The sequence below is a fragment of the Mobula birostris genome, chromosome 3 (assembly GCF_030028105.1).
Source record: "Mobula birostris isolate sMobBir1 chromosome 3, sMobBir1.hap1, whole genome shotgun sequence".
In the NCBI taxonomy this organism is placed as follows: Eukaryota; Metazoa; Chordata; class Chondrichthyes; order Myliobatiformes; family Myliobatidae; genus Mobula; species Mobula birostris.
In genome coordinates, this window is record NC_092372.1 from 230,488,120 (window position 1) to 230,506,098 (window position 17,979).

The 17,979-nt window shown below is 45.2% G+C and overlaps 1 protein-coding gene across 1 annotated transcript in view; it reads left to right on the forward strand.

The window, feature by feature from the left end:
* Positions 1-3,367: 3,367 nt before the first annotated feature.
* The window catches only part of LOC140195642 (fucolectin-like), a 29,654-nt gene continuing 15,042 nt past the window's right edge, over positions 3,368-17,979 (forward strand). Inside the window, exons 1-3 of the mRNA XM_072254325.1 lie at positions 3,368-3,467; positions 4,128-4,195; positions 8,045-8,345. Coding sequence (XP_072110426.1) covers positions 4,129-4,195; positions 8,045-8,345 — 368 coding nt within the window. The 5' untranslated portion in view covers positions 3,368-3,467; position 4,128. The remainder of the gene's footprint in view (positions 3,468-4,127; positions 4,196-8,044; positions 8,346-17,979) is intronic.

Below are 17,979 nucleotides of genomic sequence, written 5' to 3' on the forward strand. Positions count from 1 at the left end.
ATTGGAGGGAGTACTAAGAGACAGAATCTACAAGCATTTGGATAGACAGGGACTTATTAGGGAGAGTCAACATGGCTTTGTGCGTGGTAGGTCATGTTTGACCAATCTATTGGAGTTTTTCGAGGAGGTTACCAGGAAAGTGGATGAAGGGAAGGCAGTGGATATTGTCTACATGGACTTCAGTAAGGCCTTTGATAAGGTCCTGCATGGGAGGTTAGTTAGAAAATTCAGTCGCTAGGTATACATGGAGAGGTGGTAAATTGGATTAGACATTGGCTCAATGGAAGAAGCCAAAGAGTGGTGGTAGAGAATTGCTTCTCTGAGTGGAGGCCTGTGACTAGTGGTGTGCCACAAGGATCAGTGCTGGGTCCATTGTTATTTGTCATCTATATCAATGATCTGGATGATAATGTGGTAAATTGGATCAGCAAGTTTGCTGATGATACAAAGATTGGAGGTGTAGTAGGAGTGAGGAAGGTTTTCAGAGCCTGCAGAGGGACTTGGACCAGCTGGAAAAATGGGCTAAATATGGGAGATGGAGTTTAATACTGACAAGTGTGAGGTATTGCACGTTGGAAGGACAAACCAAGGTAGAACATACAGGGTTAATGGTAAGGTACTGAGGAGTGCAGTGGAACAGAGGGATCTGGGAATACATATACAAAATTCCCTAAAAGTGGCGTCACAAGTAGATAGGGTCGTAAAGAGAGCTTTTGGTACATTGGCCTTTATTAATCAAAGTATTGAGTATAAGAGCTGGAATGTTATGATCAGGTTGTATAAGGCATTGGTGAGGCCGAATCTGGAGTATTGTGTTCAGTTTTGGTCACCAAATTACAGGAAGGATATAAATAAGGTCGAAAGAGTGCAGAGAAGGTTTACAAGGATGTTGCCAGGACTTGAGAAACTCAGTTACATAGAAAGGTTGAATAGGTTATGACTTTATTCCCTGGAGCGTAGAAGAATGAGGGGAGATTTGATAGAGGTATATAAAATTATGATGGGTATAGATAGAGTGAATGCAAGCAGGTTTTTTCCACTGAGGCAAGGGGAGAAAAAAATCAGAGGACATGGGTTTAAGGTGAGGGGGGAAAAGTTTAAAGGGAACATTAGGGGGGGCTTCTTCACACAGAGAGTGGTGGGGGTATGGAATGAGCTGCCAGACAAGGTGGTAAATGTGGGTTCTTTTTAACATTTAAGAATAAATTGGACAGATACATGGATGGGAGGTATATGGAGGGATATAGTCCGTGTGCAGGTCAGTGGGACTAGGCAGAAAATGGTTCGGCACAGCCAAGAAGGGTGAAAAGGCCTGTTTCTGTGCTGTAGTTTCTATGGTTTCTATGGATGTTGTTCCCTTATTGAAGTAAGGGAGTAGGGATAGCCCAGAAAATTACAGACCAGAAAGTCTTTCTTCAGTGTTTTGAAACATAGAGACATAGAAAATAGGTGCAGGAGTAGGCCATTCGGCCCTTCGAGCCTGCACCGCCATTCAGTATGATCATGGCTGGTACTGGAGAAGATCCTGGGAGGCAGGATTTATGAATATTTGGAGAGGCATAATATGATTAGGAATAGTCAACATGGCTTTGTCAAAGGCAGGTCGTGCCTTACGAGCCTGGCTGAATTTTTTGAGGATCTGACGAAACACATTGATGAAGGTGGAGCCGTAGATGTAGTGTATATCATTTTAGCAAGGCATTTGATAAGGAACCCAATGCAAGACTTATTGAGAAAGTAAGGAGGCATGGGATCCAAGGGGATATTCCTTTGTGGCTTGCCTGCAGAAGGCAATGAGTGGTTGTAGACAGGTCATATTCTTCATGGAGGCCAGTGACTAGTGTTGTGCCTCAGGGATCTGTTCTGGAACCCCTACTCTTTGTGATTTTTATAAATGACCTGCATCAGGAAGTGGAGGGATGATTTAGTAAATTTGCTGATGACATAAAAGTTAGGGGTGTTGTGGACAGTGTGGAGGGCTGTTAGAGGTGACAACAGGACATTCATAAGATGCAAAACTAGTCTGAGAAGTGGCAGATGGAGTTTAACCCAGATAAATGTAAAGTGAGTCATTTTGGTAGGTCAAAAATGCTGGCAGAATATAGTATTAATGGTGATACTCTTGGCAGTGTGGAGGATCAGAGGGATCTTGGGGTACGAGTCCATAGGACACTCAAAGCTGCTACGCAGGTTGACCGTGTGGTTATCAAAGCATACGGTGCGTTGGCCTTCATCAATCGTGGGATTGAGTTTAGGAGCCGAGAGGTAATGTTACAGCTACATAGGACCCTGGTTAGACCCTACTTGGAGTACTGTGCTCAGTTCTGGCCGCCTCACTATAGGAAGGATGTGGAAACTATAGAAGGGGTACAGAGGAGATTTACACAGATATTGCTTGCATTGGAGAGAATGCTTCTTGAGAATAGATTGAGCGAAGTCGGCCTTTTTTTCCTTGGAGCGACGGAGGATGAGAGGTGACCTAATAGGGGTGTATAAGGTGATGAGAGGCATTGATCGTGTGGATAGTCAAAGGCTTTTTCCAAGGTTTGCACGAGAGAGCACATTTTTAAGGTGCTTGGAAGTAGGTACAGAGGAGATTTTAGGGGTAAGTTTTTAAAGCAGAGAGTGGTGAATGCGTGGAATGGACCGCCGGCGAAGGTGGAGGCGGATACAATAGGGTCTTTTAAGAGACTCCTGGAAATGAACATGGAGCTCAGGAAAATAGAGGGCTATGGGTAACCCTAGGTAATCTCTAAAGTAAGGAAGTGTTCGGCTCAGATTTATGGGCCGAAGGGCCTGTATTGTGCAGTAGGTTTTCTTTGTTTCTGCTGTTTCGACGCCCTCTCTGGACAGGTACATGCATAAAATCAGTTGTTATGGAGCAAATGTAGGCAAATGAGAATATCCAAAGTGGAGAAATCAGTCGGTAGGGACGCTTACGGCCGATGGGTGGGTTTCCATGCCGTAAACCTCTGTGACTCTGTACAGGCAATGATTAACCCAACAATCTATATACAAACTTTCGTTATTTTCCGTCAAAAATCCCTCCTCAGTGGACAGGCTACTGCCCGGCCTTATATTTCACATGGGACTCTCGAGGAGAGAATTCCTGACGAAATTTGGGACTGAGCTCCAAAGCTCCGGCTTCCACTAGATTCCGAGAGTGAGAGGGGACTGAACACTCGCCCCCTTGAGCTCCCAACCTCTCCACACTTCCCCTTTGCAAATGAACGTTCCTTTTTTCCTCACCTTGGACAACGGCCGTCGAACACTGCACTTCCTCTCCTTCCAGTTGCACGTTGGTCAATGTCCCATTGCCCAAGACTGACAAATCGCATTGCACTTTCAGCCAATAGAAAGCATGTTCTGGATAATACTTGACCAGTTGGAAAATCCCCATTCTGGCTGCCTGGATATAAACTTGGATGAAAGGAGGGTCCCGCAGCTCCCACGGAGACCTGCAGAAGGTGAGCAACTTTCCCTGTTCTCTCTGGGAATCTAGTCTGAGCAATCGGGGATCATTACCTTTTCAGTAAAGGCGTTCTATTTTGTACAGTGTCCTTCCCAACAGCAGATGGAGTTAGAAGGCTTACCAGCAAGGGCCAAGAGCGTAAGCCTGCAATGAAGGGGGCAGGGAAACGGGGATCAGATCTACTTTCAGCAGAGAAAGTTAAAGAGAGGTCAGCAAACATGCGGGAGGAAAGCTATGAAGCTCGGAACGGAACAAGGATGACTTTATAAAATTTTATGAAGTTGTGACAGGAGTAGATAAGGTACATGGTCCTTCCAGGGAAGGGAAGACTAAAACCAAAGGGTGAGGGGGAATTGATTTACCTTGAGAGGGGAAGGGAATAAAACAGGACCTGCGTGGCAATACTTTTACATAGAATGTGGTGGATGTAGGCAACGAGTCACTAGAGGAAGTGTTTCAGGCAGCTAAAATTAGACATTTGGGGTGGTGCAGGGATAACGATGGTTCAGAGGAATATGAGTGGAATGCTGTCAAGTAGGTCCATTTCAAGCAAACACCTTGGTCAGCATTGAAGAGTGAGGTCGAAAGGCTTGTACTCTATAACACGGACTCTCCACAGTGTGAATCACATCCGCTCTTTCTGTCATTTCTGCAGGATGAAGTCACGTTTAATCCTGTTGCTTGGTTCTCTCTGTGTAACTATAAACTTCTCCAGGTCACACGGTAAGATCTTTTGTGTCTGTTTCTGAGAGAGAGGGGAGAGCGGGGGTGGGATGTGGTGGGGGGGGGAGACAGAGAGAGAGGGCGGTGAGAGGGGATAAGGAAACATAGAAACATAGAAAATAGGTGCAGGAGTAGGCCATTCGGCCCTTCGAGCCTGCACCGCCATTCAGTATGATCATGGCTGATCATCCAACTCAGAACCCCGCCCCAGCCTTCCCTCCATACCCCCTGATCCCCGTAGCCACAAGGGCCATATCTAACTCCCTCTTAAATATAGCCAATGAACTGGCCTCAACTGTTTCCTATGGCAGAGAATTGCACAGATTCACCACTCTCTGTGTGAAGGAGTTTTTCCTAATCTTGGTCCTAAAAGGCTTCCCCTTTATCCTCAAACTGTGACCCCTCGTTCTGGACTTCCCCAACATCGGGAACAATCTTCCTGCATCTAGCCTGTCCAATCCCTTTAGGATTTTAGACGTTTCAATCAGATCCCCCCTCAATCTTCTAAATTCCAACGAGTACAAGCCCAGTTCATCCAGTCTTTCTTCATATGAAAGTCCTGCCATCCCAGGAATCAATCTGGTGAACCTTCTTTGTATTCCCTCTATGGCAAGGATGTCTTTCCTCAGATTAGGGGACCAAAACTGCACACAATACTGCAGGTGTGGTCTCACCAAGGCCTTGTACAACTGCAGTAGTACCTCCCTGCTCCTGTACTCGAATCCTCTCGCTATAAATGCCAGCATACCATTCGCCTTTTTCACCGCCTGCTGTACCTGCATGCCCACTTTCAATGACTGGTGTATAATGACACCCAGGTCTCATTGCACCTCCCCTTTTCCTAATCGGCCACCATTCAGATAATAATCTGTTTTCCTATTTTTGCCACCAAAGTGGATAACTTCACACTTGTCCATATTAAATTGCATCTGCCATAAATTTGCCCACTCACCCAACCTATCCAAGTCACCCTGCATCCTCTTAGCATCCTCCTCACAGCTAACACTGCCACCCAGCTTCGTGTCATCTGCAAACTTGGAGATGCTGCATTTAATTCCTTCATCCAAGTCATTAATATATATTGTAAACAACTGGGGTCCCAGCACTGAGCCTTGCGGTACCCCACTAGTCACTAGAGCGTGCTGAAGAGGCAGGAGTGGGGGAGTGGTAGAGAGAGGAAGAACCAGAAAAGGTTGAGAAAGAGAAGGCAATAAAATCTGTTTCTATTTGTCTCCATGTTGCGCCAGTGAAATTGGCAGATGAAGAGTCAAATCTGGACAATTGATAACACGGAGGAAAGGCCCACTGATAAGGCCATGAGATTGGGGCAGAATTAGGCCAGTCGGCCCATCGAGTCTGCTCCGCCATTTCATCACGGCCGGGTCATTTTTCCTCGCAACCCCATTCTCCTACCTTCTCCCCATAACGTTTCATGCCCTGACTATTCAAAAACACATCAACATCTTCCTTAAATACACCCAGTTACCTAGCCTTCTCATCCCCACGTGGCAATGAATTGCAATCATTCGCGACCTTCTGGCTACAGAAATTTCTCCCCATCTCTGTTCTAATTGGACGTCCTTCTTTGCTAAGGCTGTGCCCTTTGGTCCAAGACTCACCACCATGGGAAACCTCCTCTCCACATGCACTCTATCTCGGCTTTTCAACATTCGATATGTTTCAATGCGAATCCCTCCGTATTCTTTAAATTCCAGGGCCTACAGACCAATAGCATCCTCTCCAAATCAATGTCAACATTGCTCTTGCCTTCCTCACCACTGACTAAACATGCAAGTTAACCTTTAGGGGAAACTGTTCGACGACTCCCACGTCTCTGCCCATTGGAATTCTGAAACTTCCGCCTATTTATAAAATAAAGAGCAAAGTGCATGACCATATCCATCCCGACACTGTAGTCTATCTGTCACCACTTTGCCCCTTCTGCAGCGTCTGCTTGATAAACATTATATGCTCTTTCACCTGTCTTCGTGTTGTCCGCAACTTTGGCCACGAAGACATCAATTCCGTCATAAAATCATTAATGCATAACCAGAAATCAAGCGCTCCCAAACACCAGACACCTGCGGAACACCACGGGGTCACTGGCAGTCAACCAGAAAAGCCTCCCTTTATTCCCATTTCCGCCTCCTGCCAATTGGCCAATGCTCTATCCATGCTGGTATCTTTCCTGTAATACCATGGGCTTTTATCTTGTTAAACTACCTCACGTACGTCATCTTGTCATTCGCATGCCTCCTTCCCGTAACTTTTCACGCCCTGACTAATGGAAAATCCACCAAGATCTGCCTTAAATACACCCATTTACTGGGCCTCCACAGCCTTATGTGCTAATGAATTCCACAGATTTACCACTCTCTGGCTAAATGAAGTCTTCCTCACCTCCGTTAGAAAAGGACGCCTCTCTATTCCTGGGCTATGTCGTATGGTCTATCTTTCGCCCCCTCAGCTTGCTGCATGATCCGGTGTTCATCCACTTCCAGCTCCATGTCCTTCACAGGGAGTGTTTGAAGCTGCTGCTGAATGCACTGCTCACAGATGTAGTCATCGGGTACACTAGAGTTCTCCCTGCTGCCTTCCCACATCCGGCCAGAGGAGCGTCCCACTCTCCTGCTTGGCTTCTCTACTCTTCCAACTGAAGAAGGAAAAACAATACACTGTGGGGGTGAAAAAAAATCTACCAATAGCTCGTCTTTTCGCTCTTTCACTACTCGAGCCAGTCCTCGGGTGATGAAGAGCTGATATTAGAAAAATGACGGATAACATTCCACAAACTCTAAGGGTCTGTTAGGCCGGTCTCAGTGGGCTGTAGGTCCTGTTTTCGTGCTGTAACACGCCATGGCTCTCTGAGGCAGTAATCTACTTCCCAGGGGAAGGGGAGCTCGAAATGTAGGTGAATTGCGGTCATCCTGTAACGAGGGTTTGGACAAACTTGGAAAGATCTCTCTGGAGCGACTGAGGCTGAGGGGAGATATGACAGAGGTGTACAAGATTATAAGAGGCATAGATACAATAGACATCTTTCTCAAGGGTTGAAATACCAGACAGCATGCATTTAAGGTCAGAGAGAGAAACTTCAAGGCAGATGTGAGGAGCAAGTTGAATATAGAGTGGTGGGTGCCTGGAATGCGCTGCCTGAGGTGATGTTAGAGGAAGAAACATTCGGGACTTTTAAGAGGCGTTTAGATAGGCACACGGCTGCGCAAAAAGATGGAATGCTATAGGGCATGGTGTGGACGGATGGGATTAGCTTAGTTGGACATTTGATTACTCATTTATTTGGTTCGCCACAGCATTGCACAGGGAAGGGTGTGTTAACATAGAACATAGAATAGTACAGCACAGTACAGGCCCTTCGGCCCACAATGTTGTGCTGACCCTCAAACCCTGCCTCCCATATAAGCCCCCACCTTAGATTCCTCCATATACCTGTCTAGTAGTCTCTTAAGCTTCGCTGGTGTATCTGCCTCCACCACTGACTCAGGCAGTGCATTCCACGCACCAACCACTCTCTGAGTAAAAAACCTTCCTCTAATATCCCCCTTGAACTTCCCACCCCTTACCTTAAAGCCATGTCCTCTTGTATTGAGCAGTGGTGCCCTGGGGAAGAGGTGCTGGCTATCCACTCTATCTATTCCTCTTATTATCTTGTACACCTCTATCATGTCTCCTCTCATCCTCCTTCTCTCCAAAGAGTAAAGCCCTAGCTCCCTTAATCTCTTAACGTCTTCTACTGTTCTATGTTCTATGCTCCAAAGTTGATAGGCAGGTTTCTGCAGACGGGACATGGACAGACACGTAACTGCTCTCCACTGTTCTATTTTAACATAGAGGATCATGACTCCGCCCCGGAGAACGTGCTCTATGGAGTCAGGGCGACGCAGTCAACTACCTACTTGAACTACGGAAGCGCAGACAACGCCATCGATGGGAATCACGACAGTGAATTCAGTCATTCGTCGTGCAGCAGCACCAACAGACAGTGCAACCCCTGGTGGCGTGTGGATTTGCAGAGACACTATCGCATCTACGTGGTTAGCATCACCAACCTGAACAGGAAAGCGAACAGGCTGAATGGAGCCGAGATCCGGATCGGCGACTCACTGGAGAAAGATGGAAACAACAATACCCTGTGAGTGAGAGATGGGCGTCCCTCATCCGCATCCACTGTACAAAATGATGAGCAGTATAGATAGGGTAAATGCAAGCATGCTTTTTCCACTGAGCTTTTGTGGGACTACAATCGGAGCTCATGGGTTAAGGGTGAAAGATTAAAAGTTTAAGGGGAACATGAGGGCAAAGTTCTTCGCGAGAGTGTGGAACGAGCTGTCAGCATAAGTGGTGTATGTGAGCACGATTTCAATGTTTAAGCGAAGTTATGATAGGTAAATGGATATAAAGGTATGGAGGGCTATGAACTCCGGTGCAAGTCAATGGAAGTGGGAAGTTCAAAACTCTATGCAATATTTTGGATGCAGCCTGATTTAAAAAGCTGCGTCATAATGTCCTGAGGTTTGAACTCGATGCATCGACTAATAAAGGGAAGCATGTCAGAGGCCTTCTTAACCACTCCATCCCATTTGTGTAGCCACTTTCAGGTAGGAATGAATTTAGACCCCAAGGTCCCACTGCTCATCAACATTGATGTTTATTGCTCTTAAAAGTATTTTAATTTGATTTCCCAAGATCTGGTTAAAGGTCATCTACTATTGTTCTGCCCATATCAGCAAGTGATATATATCTCTCTGTCACAATCACGAGAACATCTACAGATGCTGGAAATCCAAAACAAGATGCTAAAGGACCTCGGCAGATTAGGCAGCATCTATGGGAAAGGATCCTAATAAAGGGTAGCGGCCCGAAACATGAACTGCTTACTCTTTTCCATGGATGCTGCCTGGCCCGCTGAGTTCCTTCAGCATTTTGTGTGTGTTTCTTTATACAGTATCCCGCTATATTCCTTGGCATTATCCTACGCGATCTACGATGTCACCAATCTTTGTATCATCTACACACTTACTAACCACCGATTTATATTTTTCATTCAGTTCACGAACGGCAAAAGTCCCAATCTAAATCCCTGCAAAACACCACTGATCACAGACCTCCAGCAACAATAAGTCATTTCGACCACAACACTCTCTGTTCTATGGGCAAGCCAGTTCTGAATTCAAACGGTCTATTCATCATGGACCTCATGCATCTTAATATTCTGGATGAGCCTCCCATGAGGTTGCTTGTCAAGCGCCTTTTCAAAATGCATGCAGGCAACATCCACCAGTTCTATCTTCATCAATCACCCTCAACACCTCCTCAAAATACTAAATCAAATTGGTAAGACTCGACTAGGCCCGCAAAATCCCATGCTAGCTCTCCCTAATTAGACCATGGTTTTTCAAATGCTCAATAATCCTGCCCCTAAGAATTCTTTCCAGTAGCATCTCTACCACTGACGTGAGACTCACCCGTCTATAGTTTCCTGGTTCCCTTCTTGAATAATGGAATTCGAGGGGAATCGAGATGTTCTCGATAGTTGGGAAGCTGATGCCTATGATGGAGTTGACCGAGTTTGCGACCATCACCAGGTTTTATTTCCGATCCTGTGCAGAGATTCCTCCCCCTCCCCGCAATACTATATGTTGATGCAACCAATTGAAACTTATTGCATCAAGGTAATTGCCCACGTGCGAAGGATTTTGTTAAAATAGATCGCAGATGAATGACATACGTTCCTGAATGTTGTTGTTCCTTCTGTACCAGTGCTGTCCCAGCCACCCGCTACAACGTTTAACATCAAAATATGAATTTCGCGTTGGCTGATCTACACCGAACTCCACTATTATATTTATTTTTCTTTATCGATTCAGCACCGTTATACGTTCATTCCGTTGGCTAGTCTCTGTGGACTTTCATAGGCTATAGTCCAAAAGTACAGGTACCATTACGTCATTGTTCTTTTCCCAAATGAGGTGTTGTCTCTGAATGCCATACCCTTACTTACCCATAAGTAGAACCACTTTAAACCAGATACAGCCACCTCATGTCGGAAACTCTACTTGAATTAGTTCAGAACCCTCTTCCGTAAGTAAGCCACAGGGTATCAGCAGGGGCTTCTTCATATTCCCTGTGTGTTGTTGTGATCCAACCACCCTTAGCAAATACCAGTTCAGACAACAGTTCAGAATTGGTGATCGCAGGATAAATTTCACAAAATAGTGGTCCTCATTTCTTCCACCACACGACAGCTAATAAAATAATTATTTCGTTTACTTTGGCTGTCTTTCACGCCTCCGAGTCAATTTTGTGGCAGATATTTAATTCCTTCTTGACCGATGAAGAGTGCGATAGGCATAGAGAGAAATCGTGTCAGCTGGAAGTTGGGGGAGTTGGTATGGGGGCACGGATCTTGATCAGCTGGGTAGAAGGGCGTTCAAGGAGTGGCATTATAGAGGATTATAAAATTTTGAGGAGCACAAATAGGACAGTTGGAACATAGAACACAGAATAGTACAGCACAGCACAGGCCCTTCGGCCCACAATGTTGTGCCGACCCTTAAACCCTGCCTCCCATATAAACCCCCACCTTAAATTCCTCCATACACCTGTCTAGTAGTCTCTAAAATTTCACTAGTGTATCTGCCTCCACCACTGACTCAGGTAGTGCATTCCACGCACAAACCACTCTCTGAGTAAAAAACCTTCCTGTAATATCCCCCTTGAACTTCCCACTTCTTACCTTAAAGCCATGTCCTCTTGTATTGAGCAGTGGTGCCCAGGGGAAGAGGCGCTAGCTATCCACTCTATCTATTCCTCTTATTACCTTGTACACCTCTATCATGTCTCCTCTCATTGTCCTTCTCTCCAAAGAGTAAAGCCCTAGCTCCCTTAATCTCTGATCATAATCCATACTCTCTAAACCAGGCAGCATCTTGGTAAATATCCTCTGTACCATTTCCAATGATTCCACATCCTTCCTATAGTAGGTGACCAGAACTGGAAACAGTACTCCAAGTGTGGCCTAACCAGAGTTTTATAGAGCTGCATCATTACCTCGCGACTCTTAAACTCTATCCCTCGACTTATGAAAGCTAACAGCCCACAATCTTTCTTAACTACCCTATCTACCTGTGAGGCAACTTTCAGGGATCTGTGGACATGTACCCCCAGATCCCTCTGCTCCTCCACACTGCCAAGTATCCTGCCATTTACTTTGTACTCTGTCTTGGAGTTTGTCCTTCCAAAGTGTACCACCTCACACTTCTCCAGGTTGAACTCCATCTGCCACTTCTCAGCCCACTTCTGCATCCTATCACTGTCTCCCTGCAATCTTCGACAATCCTCTACACTACCCACAACACCACCAACCTTTTGTGTCGTCTGCAACTTGCCAACCCGCCCTTCTACCCCCACATTCAGGTTGTTAATAAAAAATCACCAAAAGTAAATGTCCCAGAACAGATCCTTGTGGGATACCACTAGTCACAATCCTCCAATCTGACTGTACTCCCTCCACCACGACCCTCTGCTTTCTGCAGGCAAGCCAATTCTGAATCCTCCTGGCCAAACTTTCCTGTATCACATACCTTCTGACTTCCTGAATAAGCCTACCGTGTGGAACCTTGACAAATGCCTCACTAAAATCCATATAGATCACATCCACTGCACTACCCTCATCTATATGCCTAGTCACCTCCTCAAAGAAATCTATCAGGCTTGTTAGATACTATCTGCCCTTCATAAAGCCATGCTGACTGTCCCTGATCAGACCATGATTCTCTAAATGCCCATAGATCCTATCTCTAAGAATCTTTTCCAACAGCTTTCCCACCACAGACGTAAGGCTCACTGATCTATAATTACCCGGACTATCCCTACTACCTTTTTTGAACAAAGTGACAGCATTCGCCTCCCTCCAATCCTCCGGTACCATTCCCGTGGACAACGAGGACATAAAGAGCCTAGCCAGAGGCTCAGCAATCTCTTCCATCGCCTCGTGAAGCAGACTGTGGAATATTCCTTCAGGCCCCGGGATTTATCCGTCCTAATGTATTTTAACAACTCTAACACCTCCTTCCCCTTAATGTCACCATGCTCCAGAACATCAACCTCACTCATATTGTCCTCATCGTCATCAAGTTCCCTCTCATTGGTGAATACCGAAGAGAAGTATTCATTGAGGTCCTCGCTCACTTCCACAGCCTCCAGACACATCTTCCCACCTTTATCTCTAATCAGTCCTACCTTCACTCCTGTCATCCTTTTGTTCTTCAAATAATTGAGAATGCCTTGGGGTTTTCCTTTACCCTACTCGCCAAGGCCTTATCATGCCCCCTCCTTCATCGATCGTCATAGTCTTTTTTTCCTCTCCCAGTAAATCTTTCAACGACGAAGTGTGGATGAATTATGGAGGTGGGAACAATTACTTTTAAAAGTCTTTCAGAGAGTGATGAGAATAGGGAAGGTTCAGACGGATATGGCGGAGGTTCAGGTGGAGATCGATGGAACGGGTTTGAAGACGTGTAAGTCGGCATGGATCGGTTGAGCCAACCAAGTTGTGAACAGAAGCCCGGGTTTAGCCCAGATCCCACGCTCTTCAACCCACTCAGCTCCCCAAATATTCTTTAAATTATCAGAATTCAACTACCTCTAAGCTCATTCCATATACCCAGCGCACACATATGTGGCCCTCATGTTTCCATTAAATCATTCCCATCTAATTTTAAAATAATGCTCTTGTTTTTAGGTTACGTGACCATTCGCCGAATCCATGCCCATTGTGATTTTATAATTCTCTATAAAGGAACCCCTTGCCCTTTATAATGTGCTCTGACCGATGAAGGCAAATGTGCAAAATGCACTTTTCAACACCATCTAACCTTGAAACACTCTTTGAAGAACTTTTACGTATGTAGAGAGCATGAAGAGCAACAGAGTAATATGATTAAAGGTTTTTACTGACTCCTAGTAATGATACATGCTTGGAGCTTATATTATGGCCAGCCGGGACTACAACGCACACTCGGAAGTCCGCGCCCAGGTGAGAGTCTCTTTTGCAAGAAGGAGGCTCAATCGATTCACCCAGTCATTGATCAACCATATTCCCATAATCTACCTGATCCGGTCTACGAACTGCATACTTGTGCCCCCATACTTCCGTTATTTCACAACACACTCCAGGGTCCTGCAGTTTAATACTTAGTCCTTGCTCTGGTTTGATTCTCAAAATCCAGCACCTCACACTTGTCGAAGTTAAATGCCATCTGCCATCCCTGAGCCTCGCTCGTCAGTTAATTGACATCCTGATTTAATTCTACATAATCTTCTCTGCCCATTATACGATCAAATTTGGTGACTTCAAAATACTTATTATCCATTGGAACTGAATTCTCCCCTAAATGGTTAATATAGATGGCAAACAGCAATGGTTATAGCACTGAGTCCTGTACAGCACTAGCCAGAGGCCTATGATCTGAAAAACAACACATCCTTCCATCACCTCACAAATAAGAGAAAATCTGCAAAATTTGGAAATTCAAGCAACCCACACAAAATGCTGAAGGATTTAAACAGGCCAAGGAGCATCTTTGGAAAAGAGTACAATCAACTTTTCTGTCCCAGACCCTTCAGCAGGACTCTCCGCCACCTCTCTTTTTCTAATTCAGCATAGTAAATTTTATATCCAATTGGTCTGCTCATGTGGGAACTTAGTCACTAATCCTAGTAGCTAACTCTTTAAACGTCTCAAATTCGCGAGACTCAGGTTCTGATACATCTATTTGTCATTTCCGTTCGCTCAGAACTCCTTCCATTCTCTTTTCCACCGCTGGCCATAGACTCACTGACTAATGGTTCCATGGTTTTCCATTGCAAACCTTCTTCCAGACATAATATTTGCCACCCTCAATATTTCTGGTTCCTCACTCATGACCATCGCTTAAATAAATTCTCTGCCAGAGCCTCTGCAATATCTTCCCTAGCTTCCTGCGGAGTCTACTATGTAGGGATTTATCGATCGTAATGCTCCTTAATATGACCTCTCTTCTGTAAGTGGATAAGTTTTAGAATATCGCTACTCCCTTCCCGGAAATCCTTGGCCTCCCCAATCATCACCGCCGCTAATAACGCGAATGACAAGTTTCCCTTCATGGTCTCCTTAAACCTTTCGCCATTAACCCATGACCTCTGGTTGTAGCCTTACCCAACCTCAGTGGAAAAAAAACATGTTTGCATTTACGCTATAACCCTATACCCCTTTTGCATATCTCCATCAAATCTCCTCCTAATCTGCTAAGGTCGAAGGAATACCTATTCAATCTATTCATTCTCTCTTTGTAACTCATGAACTCCAGAACCGGCAACAGTCTTGTAGATTTTCTCTGTACTCTTTCAAATTATTCCAAATTTCAAATTAAGGGAATTGTGGCGAAATTAGGTGGAGGAGCGGGTAGTGTTGAGGAAACAGGGAGCCTGCAGGGAGACTTAGATAGTTTAGGGGAATGGGCAAAGGAAATGCAATGTTGAAGAGTGTATGGTCATGCACTTACGTGGAAGATATAAATGGGCAGAGTATTCAAAATGCAGAGATGGAAAGAGACTTAAGAGTCCTTGTGCAAGATACCCTAAAGGTTAACCTGCAGGTTGAATCGGTTGTGAAGAAGGCGAATGCAATGTTTGCATTCATTTTTAGAGGTATTGAATATAAGAGCCGTGATGTGATGTTGAGGCTCTATAAGGCACTTGTGAGACCACACTTGGAGTATTGTGTGCAGCTTTAGGCTCCTTGTTTTAGAAAGGATATAATGACATTGGAGAGGGTTCAGAGAAAATTCACGAGAATGATTCCAGGAATGAAAGGGTTACCGTATAAGGAAGGTCTGTCATCTCTTGGCTGTATTCCCTGGAGTTCAGGAGAATGAGGGGCGATCTCATAGAAACATTCTGAATGTTAAAACATTAGATATGGCAAAGTTATTTCCCATGGTAGGGGATTCCAGCAGAAGAGAGCCCGACTTCAGAATTGAAGGACGTCCTTTTAGAACTGAGTCGGGAGAAATTACTTTAGTCAGAGAGTGGTAAATCTGTGGAATTTGTTGCCACGAGCAGCTGTGGAGACTAAGTCATTGGGTGTATTTAAGGCAGAGATAGATAGTTTCTTGATTAGCCAGGGCATCAAAGGGTATGTGATGAAAGCAGAGGGCTGACACGGTTGAATGGTGGAGCAGACTCTGTGGGCCGAATGACCTACTTCTGTTCCTGTATCTTATGGTCTTAATCAATCCCAAACGCCGATTGGTCTCTTTTCAAAGCTCCACACAAAAAAAAAGACACTGCCGCGAGGTCCTGTCGTTTATACTCGGTGAATGAACCTGAAATTCCCTCCGCTCAAGTTTCTTATCTCCCGATTGATGGCTGATGAAAGCTAAAATAAAGCACTCCCGAGTTCCTGTGTTTTATACTCGGTCAGCGACCCCGAGTGAAATCCCTCCTCTCAAGCTTCTGATCTCTCGATTAGTCGCTGGGCAAAGCTCCAAAGAAAGCGACCAGATTGGTTTTCAAGCTAATTGTTGTCACTGAGTTAGCATTTTGGTCCTAACGCAACCCTAGGAGTCAGTGAAGCATCTGGCATGGAAACAGACTATTCCTCCCAAATGCTCCATGCCTACCGAAACCTGGATCTAAATTTAGCCGCATTTGCCTCCGTTTGGCCTATATTACTCTAAACTTCTCTTGTCCATGTCACTGTCCACGTACATTTTAAATTTTGTTAATGTACATGCCTTAACCACTTCACCTCTCAGCTCTTTCTACTGCAGACTCTCAGAGTGGAAGGGGCTGCCCCTCAGATTCCTATTATATTTCTCACTTTTCACATGAAAGCTATGTCCTCTCATTATTGATACACTAACTCCACTGTCTGTGCTTGAAGCAAATACCCCAAACCTTTTAATTGGTGGGACATCGGGCACGGAACGTATAGGCTGCGCCAGAGTTGAGCATCATATACAATTCTGGTCACCACATTTCAGTGCGATGAAGCAAAGGTAATTGCAAGAGGCTCCGCAGTCTCCTCCCTCAGGAGTATATTCGTCCCGTCCCAGAAACATACCTAACAATGCTTTTCAAAACATCCAGGACATCCTCTTTCTTAACGTCTCTCTGCTCAAGCATTTCAGTGCGCTGGAAGTCATCCCCACAATTGCCAAGTTTCTTTTCCCTGGTGAATAATGAAGCAAAGTATTCATTAAGCAGCTCCGCTACCACCACGTTTCCACTGTTGCACCTGATTGGTCCTAATCTCCCACGGTTTATCCGCTTGCTCAGCACATACTTGTAGGATGTCTTCGGGTTTTCCCTAATCGTGCTCGCTATGGCCTTCTCATATCTCCTTGAAGCTTTCCTAATTTCATTCTTATGATCCTTCTTGGCAGCCTTGTAATGTTTAGAATCCCATCAGTGCCTATTTCCCTGAACAATTCATAAGCCTTTTTCCCCCTTGGTAACTAGATTTTCCACATCCATGCCTCTGGTACACCACCATTCTCTCTCTGCCTCAATGGAACATTGTTATGCAGAGCGCCATGCAAATGTACTCTGAAATTTTGCCACACTTCTGCTGTGCATTTCCCTTAAAACATCTGTTCCGAATTTATTCTCCAATTTCCCTACCGAATACCATCATATTTCCCCTTACCTCAATTAAATGCCCTTCCTAATTGTCTGCTCCTGTCCCCCTCCAGCTCTCTGATCACTACCTCCAAAATCCTTTCCAGTGAGAGATCTGACACCTGACCACCAGGTTCATTTCCCAATACCAGATCAAGTGCAGCCTCTCCTCCAGTTGGGGAGGAATCATTCCTGAATAAACCTAACTAACTCCACATCGTCTAAACTCATTGATCCAAGGAGATGCCAGTCAGTATTAGGAAAATTAAAATCTTCCATCACAACAACCATATTAATATTGCATTGATCCAGAATCTTCCCCCCTATCTACTCCTTGATGTCCATATCACTAATGGGGAGGGAGGTCTATAAAACACCCAGGAGAGTTATTGCCTATTTCCTGTTTCTGGCTACCACTCCCCACGCCGACTCAGTAGACAATCCCTCCACAACTTCCTCCTTTTCTGCAGCTGTGAGTCTATCCCTGATGAGCAATGCCACGCCCCACCTCGTTTGCCCCACTCCCCTTCCTTTTAGCAACATCCAAAGCGTGGCATACTAAGCAGCCATTCCTGCCAAGTCTCTGCAATGGCCACCACGTCATAGTTCCACGTATTGATCCATGCTCTAAGTTTATCCAACTTGTTTATGATACTCTTTACATTAAAATAGATACATCTCAAACCATCAGGCTGGGTGCATCATAGTTCTATCATCTGCCTATCCTTCCTCACAAACTCCCTGCAAGCTGTCTCTATTTGGGCGTCAACCGCTCCATCCTCTGCCCCTTCACTTCGGTTCCCACCCGCTACAGATTGCGTTTAAACCTTGTCCAATAGCATTAGTAAATCACCCCGCCAGGATATTGGTCCCGTCGGATTCAAGTGCAACCCGTCCTTTTTGTACAGACCAGATCTGACCCAGAAGAGGCCCCAATGATCCAGAAATCTGAATCGCTGCCCCCTGCTTCAATCCTAGAGCCACGCATTTATCGGCCACCTCATTCTATTCTTTTACTCACTGTCGCGTGGCACAGTCAGCAACCCTGAGTTTATTACCCTTGAGGTCCAGCTTCTCAGCTTTCTTCCTAACTCACTGTATTC